The sequence below is a fragment of the Toxotes jaculatrix genome, chromosome 7 (genome assembly GCF_017976425.1).
Source record: "Toxotes jaculatrix isolate fToxJac2 chromosome 7, fToxJac2.pri, whole genome shotgun sequence".
Taxonomy (NCBI): Eukaryota; Metazoa; Chordata; class Actinopteri; family Toxotidae; genus Toxotes; species Toxotes jaculatrix.
The window spans coordinates 739,895-747,394 of NC_054400.1; the positions used below are offsets into that span (position 1 = coordinate 739,895).

General features: G+C 49.5%; 1 protein-coding gene across 4 annotated transcripts in view; it reads right to left on the reverse strand.

Annotated features, from left to right (window-relative positions):
- The window catches only part of ogdha (oxoglutarate dehydrogenase a), a 25,804-nt gene that overhangs the window by 7,844 nt on the left and 10,460 nt on the right, over positions 1-7,500 (reverse strand). For 3 of the 4 annotated variants that reach the window (XM_041041643.1, XM_041041642.1, XM_041041644.1), the window contains 5 exons: positions 1,794-1,909; positions 1,482-1,636; positions 744-890; positions 552-642; positions 51-230 (listed from right to left, as the gene is read on the reverse strand). In XM_041041643.1, coding sequence (XP_040897577.1) covers positions 51-230; positions 552-642; positions 744-890; positions 1,482-1,636; positions 1,794-1,909 — 689 coding nt within the window. Of the gene's footprint in view, positions 1-50; positions 231-551; positions 643-743; positions 891-1,481; positions 1,637-1,793; positions 1,910-4,635; positions 4,681-7,500 lie in introns of all 4 variants that reach the window. The other variant, XM_041041641.1, reaches the window with a different exon arrangement.

Sequence of the window (7,500 nt, forward strand, 5' to 3'; positions counted from 1 at the left end):
TTTAACAGTTCTCTCCCAGAGGATCCTCGGTTGGTGCTGCGCCGGCTCACCCTGTTCCCGTCGGTGTCTCCACAATAGAACTGCTCCGCTTTGGTCTTCCCTTGGACGACGGGGTCGACGGCCTCCAGGTGAGAGGGGTTGGCCACCAGAGACAGGGTGATGTTCCTGTCCGTCACGCGGTTGATACGACGGTGGTACATACCCAGGTGGTACTTCACGTCTCCAGAGCCCTGAGGGGGAAAAGCAACTTGGTGGAGCAACACATTTATAAATCCAGAAAGTTGTTGATGCGCGAACATCTGATACCGACAGATTCTCCAGAGTCACATCTGATAACAACATGTGGCTGCACCAGAACACTGAGGGTACTGCTGCTAACCAATAAGGACTAATTTCATTTAATACTGAGGTGTTGTCCATTTACTTTGTGCTGTCAGGTGTTAAAGTCACCAGGTGAACCACACACAGACTGGTTATATGGTTGCCCTGGATCAGTGGGCCTCAGTGAACCTGCCCCAGAGTCTGGTGACGTCTACCAACAGTTGAATTACCTCATCAGCAGCTTCCAGTTTGGAGTCAAACTGACAGAAGATCTGCTCCAACTCTTTACGGATCACATTGGCCAAAACATTCAGACGGCCCCTGACAGAGAGAGAGAGAGAGAGAGGAGGTGTGTATGCAAACACTGAGAAAGGCAGGGGTGAAACCTGTGTGTGTGTCCTTACATGTAACACGTGTGTTACCTGTGAGGCATGCCCATGATGACGTTCTCCACGCCGTTCTCAGAGGATTTATCGATGATGGTTTTCAAAGCAGGGATCAGAGATTCACATCCCTCCAGACCGAAGCGCTTCTCTGCAGACCACTTCTTCTGCAGGAACTCCTCGAACCTGAGCACACACACGCACACAGACACACACACGCACGCACACAGATACACACACACACACGCACACGCACACACGCACATACACACACGCACACACACGCACACAGACACACACACGCACGCACACGCACGCACACAGATACACACACACACACGCACACGCACACACGCACATACACACACGCACACAGACACACGCACACGCACGCACACACACACGCACGCACGCACACACACATGCACACAGACACACATACACACCCACACACACACGCACACGCACGCACGCACACACACACGCACACGCACACACACACACAGACACGCACACACACGCACACGCACACACACACACACACGCACATGCACGCACGCACACACACGCACACACACACAGACACACACACGCACACGCGCACACGCACGCACGCACACACACACACACACACACACACACACAGGTTCATAATGTGTTTGCTGTCCTCGTCTCACAGAGCAGTGCACACAGCGTACATCGTATCATGCACTCGACAGGTTGGTGGCGGCGTGTCGAGGTGTGTCGAGGTGTGTCGAGGTGTGTCGAGGTGTTTACCTGGTGGACCGGACCATACGGGCCAGCAGAGTCCTCTTCTCCTCCAGAGTGAACTGCATCACCCCTGGAGTCTCAAACTTCTGCCTGATCCACTGACACTGCTCCAGGTCGTTGATGAACATGAACTCCACTCCGATGTGCTGACAGTACGCCATCTGACAGCACGCCACAAACACAGCGCAGTTAGTGTCAGCAGCACAGACAGCAGCACAGACCATCATGTGTTAGTCTGATCAGTATGAATGGATGACTGTGATGACTGTGATCAGAGGTGTTTTCATCCCGTCCCCTCACACTGCGGTCTGTGTTTACCTCCAGGCGCCGTATGATCTCTTTCAGGGGAAGGGCGCTCTCTGAACCGCCGATGAAGGTGGTGGTGGGCAGGCGAAACACCTTGTCCAGGTCCGACTCATCCAGACCGTAGAAGCCTGCATTTCCCAGGATGCACCACAGGACAGGGGGGGACAGAGGAGGGTGAAGGAGGGGAGGGGGTTTAGGGAGAAAAAAAAAAGGGAAGGAGGTGAGGACAGGTCGAAGGGTGGAGGGGGTGGATGACAAAAAGATGCACAGACACACAAACAGTCCACGGACAAATGAAAACATGCAGTTAGTTGTTGAGTTAGTGATGAATGAACAAGCATCATGAACACGATGTGGAGAGTATGAAGAGAAAGAGTCAGACGTTGGTTCAAACCACAGACGGACACGACACATGCAGACAGGAGCAAACGGACAGAAGAAGAAGGGACAGCAGCGGCAGCGACAGACGGTTTGTTCAGTGATGGAGGCAGAGAGTGTGTTGCAGCAGCAGGACGGGGTGAGGGTCGGTCATGGGTCCAAAACAAATCCAAAATAAAAACAGAAGCAAGGAGAGAGTGTTAGAGTCATTCGTCTGAGCCAATCAGCAGGTTCACACATCAAACAAGACACGACAGAGTCAGCACATCATCAGCCTGTAGTCTGTACTCTTCTTCTTGTCAAGCATTTTGTGTGTGTCTCACCCACACACACACACACACACACACACACACACACACACACACACACACACACACACACACACACACACACACACACACACACACACACACACACACACACACGTGTGATTTCCTGACAAGATGAAAACGACAGAAAAACACCAGACTGATCCTTTAACAGCCGACTCAGGTTTGGGCTGAGTTCTGTGCTGGTTTCCTGATGTAACACTGAAGTGGACATGTCTGAAGGCCAGTGTCCATCAGACATGCAGAATTTAATCATCAGATGCGAGTCAGAGGGACGGGGGACGGGTGGACAGGTGGACGGGTTGTAATTGGCTTAAAGTCTCAGTTACATGTGAGCAGGTGGATGGACACTGGTCTCCAGGTAATTTGGCAGCTTTTGATTTTAACCAGCACATTAGAAAGTGGGAGGTAATGTTCCCATCAGCCAACACTGGATCTACTCGCATGTTTCCAGGTTTGTATTAGACTCTAACCACGATGCAGGGGCAGCTTCTCAGGTGACTGCTGCATGTCAGGGGTCGGGGGTCAGGGGTCAGGGTTCACACTGATGCTGGTTGTTCAGAAACATCACAGAACTCAAAGCTTTCCTCGACTTTTTGTTTTAGAAATTTCAGTCACAAAACTTTAGATTTAGGAGACAGAAAAATCTTTACATCTACGGGATTATAAATCTACGGGATTATAAACCTGTCGCTCATCATAGCTGCTGTAAAGATGTTGTTACTCAAACTGTTAAAAGAACAGGGTCAGGGGATTAACAGGTCTACAGCTGCAGGTTCAAACTGTCAAATCGTGTTTTCAACAACAAAGAAGACAGAAAAAGATGAGACCGGAGCTGGAGGTTCAGTCAGGTTCAGCCACGCAGTTTAAACGGGTTCTGGTCCTGAATGCTGAGGAGTGAGTCTGGATGGCAGCAGGGCGGAGAAACACGGGCGCCGACACGTGGAAGGTTTTCTGTCAGAAGCTGACGCCTGCTCACAAAGATTCTCTCAAAGCTGTTTACTGAGAACTTCTGTTCCTGGGACACATGAAGGTGACGGACTGAGATCAGTCCACTAACATCTGCCTGGTGAGATATCAGCTTTCACATTCAGCTGCCAGGTCTGCACACTGGGACTGTTTGTGTTTCTATGTGAGAGAAGGAGCTGATTTCAGTCTCTGAGATTCCTGCTGTTCAACAGGTGAGAGCATCGTGTTTGGCTGATCCATCGCCCAGCTGGCGCAGGAGGAAACAGGAAGCATGTGCATCAGCATTGGTCCATCTGGGACCAGTCACCACTGCAGTGTTACAGGGGTAAAAACCCTGGGTCCTGTGGCTCTAACACAGGTCCCTGTTCTCTGGACTGAAGCCACCCAGACCAACATCCTCTACATCTACGAGCCCAGCGATGATTATCTGACCTCAGCTGACCCCTGTGTGTCAGCACCGGTCTCCTGGAGGACAGGACAGAGGTGAAGTGTCCACAAGCATTTCTCGCTTGTTTTAAACTTCAGTAAAACAAACAAAAAAAAAAAAAAGCTCCACTTCACCAGAGACAGAGCAGCGATGTGTTCATGGCAGCAGCGATGAATGAGCGGGAACATGAGTGACATGGTGGGGCGTTACGGGCATTTAATCGGTTATTTTTCCAACTTCAAACGGATTATGGGAAAGTTAGGGAAGGAGGTGTTACAAAGGAGAGAGGAAAGATGGAGAGAGAGAGTACAGGATGTGATTTTTCTGTATTAATGTCACAAAAGTGACGTTGGTGGAAATACAGACTTCAGACTTCTGTGTCCTTAAATCCAACAACTCAACAACAAACGTTTCCCAACACACTCAGGGAGCAGGGAACACAAACTGCCAATCAGAGGCCTGAGCTGTGCAAACCAACAGCTGACTCAGCCAATGAGAAAGCTGGTTACAACATCCTCTGATGAGACGAACCCACAGCAGAGACACACCAACCACACGGCTGACGAAAGCCGGCCAATCAAAAAGCAGAGTTTCTGCGAAGACAGCAGGCAGGACACCAGACACTGATCACTGCTCAGCCTCTCATTCACGTCCCCTGTCCCCTGCCTCCTCCTCCTCCTCCGGCAGGGGGAGGTGGAGGAGGGAGCACAGGGAACAGCTCGACAGGCACAAACAGCTTTCTGATCTTTACCGCTCCGTCTGCAGCCGACACTAAACTGTGAGTGGCAGTCTGACTCTGAAACACACACATTTTCACATGCTGAGGACACAGTAAAGGACGTGGACAGACTCAACACAAGCTCAGATACTAGTGAAGACTGTAAGACAAAAAAAAGATTAGATATTTATTTTACTCCTGCACTTTATTCTATTTAGTTTTTATAAGCTCCATATAAACTGTTAATGTTGGTAACAGTGCAGATGGAAACAGACATGTTTAAGAGTTTATTAATGTCAGTGTTAATATCTGTAACTCCTCCTCCTGAGGCATTCATAACAGCAGAGCTATAATCATCTGCTTCAGTGGTTTTAAATAATCTGAGAACAGATTTTCTCAGGAGTAAGTGAATTATACAGTTACCATGCACAACACTTCCTCCAGCGCCGACTTCAGAACAAACTTCACATTTCTGCCTCACCAGCAGTGAATACCACGATCTCCATTTCTGTATAATGAACATTACAGCCTCACGGGGGCGCTAATCTGGCAGAGGAGTGTTAGCTGTTTTACTGAAAGCAGTGCCATTCAGAAACTCTTCACCTCTGACCTCTGACGTCAGTGAGGTGTCCCCGTCCTCAGAGCTGCTGGATGCTTTCAGTTTGTGGCTCCGCTCTGAGTTAAACTCCAGAGACTGTGATTAATCTCAGGTGATCAGCTGAAGCTCCTGACCTGTACCTGCTGCTGCCACGTGATTGGCTGATGGGATAACTGCTTGAATACGCAGGTGTTCCTAATAAAGTGCTCAGTGAGTCAATCTTCAGACTAAAAACCAAGTAGTGAGGGGCACCGACCCTCTGCGGTAGGACTGATCGATTCATCGCTTCTGATCCAAACTGCGATCACGTGATCACCAAAGCTGCGGTGTTTCTGCAGCGCTCCTGACTGACCCAGGATCTGCTGTCAGCTGTTTCACACATACCTGCCGAGCTCACCGAGCAGAAGCGGCGTGCTGCGCGTGCACAGGTCAGGCTAACGCAATCAGCATCACCTGCTCCACCTGCTGCTTCATTAGTCAAACGGCTTCAGCTGGAGCAGAAGCGCAGTGACGGCGTTTAATCCCCAGTAAAAGCAGCGCGACAGACCAGAGACGTGCAGCAGAAACAGGGACTGTGCGAAACCTCAGGTGTTTCCCTGACATGGTTCAGCCCTGCTCTGCAGCCTGAGTCCTGAGCTGTTTCTGTCCATCAAACACGACACGGACCGGATCCGCAGGACACGCTCTGACTGAGACACACGGTCAGTGTCCTGGACGCTTGTTGTAAAACCAGCAGCAGCAGCAGCGTCTACCTGCTCAGGTGGTTAGACCGCCTGCTGTGTTAGTACTGCTGAGGTCCCCCGCTCTTCAGTTCACCCCGAGGCTGACAGGTAAAGGCCAAAACTGTCCAGAAGCCACGAGAGCGAAGCAGAAAACCGAGAGGAGCCGAAAGACCGCGATCAAAACCAAGAGACACAGAGAAGGAAAGAATCAGAGGAAGAGGTCCAGCTCAGAGCAGCTCTGCTTCAGACTGAAGCCTCACACCACCGGAAACCATGACAAAGATAAGACTGCTAAAAAACACAGGCTGAACATTTACTGTGATGCATCTGTTCTACTTTTTATTTAATCACTTTAATTTGGCTCAGAAAATATAAATATAACTCAGCTACGTCTGATCATTCATGAAACCTGAGCAACAAACGATCCAGATGAAAAACCAAAGCCTTCACAGTGTGAGGTTCATCACTGTGAGATACTCACAGGAAATCTTCAGTGTTTCAGGACAAACCTGCAGCATCCAGCAGGGGACATGCCACAGATTATACTGAAAGGCAGGGTCAGAGCTGCCGTGGTGGACAGGTCGTCTACAGTCCTGTGACTCACCTTCCTGTCCAGCTTTTGTCCACCCTGGTGTGTGTGTGTACAGGATTTTAATAGTGTGAAGCTGCTGCTGGATCTCAGTACTGCACTCTGTGTAGTGATGAATCAGCCTTTTCTCAGAGGGAATTTAACCGTCCAGCGTTTGCTGATGTTTCAGTCTGAAGGAAATGTAAAGTTTAAACTTTCTCCTCTTAAAAGACAGAATCAGCTGATCTAATTCCCTGCTGGTCTGAATCAACGTTCCCACGTTTAAGGCTCGGCCTCGTCTTACTGACACCACGATCAGAAGAAAGCTGAGTTATTCTGACATTCAGATGCATCGAGTGTCTGCCGGCTCGTCCACACTGTGTTCAGGCTGGATCTATTACAATCACATGTTTTTTAACCGGTCTAAACAGTCAACAATCTTTGGATGCCACCCTGCAGTCTCCGACAGAGCAGGGTGCTATCAGCAGCTAGAAGCTAACACAGCTGACTACAGAACACACAGGAGGCATTCAGAGCAGGTCAGAGGGGCTGAAGCAGCAGTTCATCATTCTAACTGACACAGTAAACAGCTGCTTTGCACATAAAGCTGGAGGGAAACGCTCTGAGACTGAAGGAAGAATTCAGCTGGACATTTTTTCTGAATGTCCTCTGAATGCCTCTGAGTACGGAGGTCTAAAAGGAACATTTCACTGTGGTTCAGCGTCTGGCTGCTGCCTGTTCTTTCATTAAACATGTTCAGATTATCCATTCAGTTACATGAAGGAAGAAAGGACGAAGACAAAAGGAAAAAAAACACAAGTGAGGGACATGTGGGGACAACATGCAAATGAGAAGCTCCCAGTGTGACGGTCTGCTTCTTTCAGGGGAACTCAGACGGATCCGCCAGATGCAGAGAACAAAAGCACATCTGGAAAATACTCCAACAAAATACATGTGCAACATACTGTGCTACACATTTACACCAGGTGAACTCTACGCTGTGGGCTTCT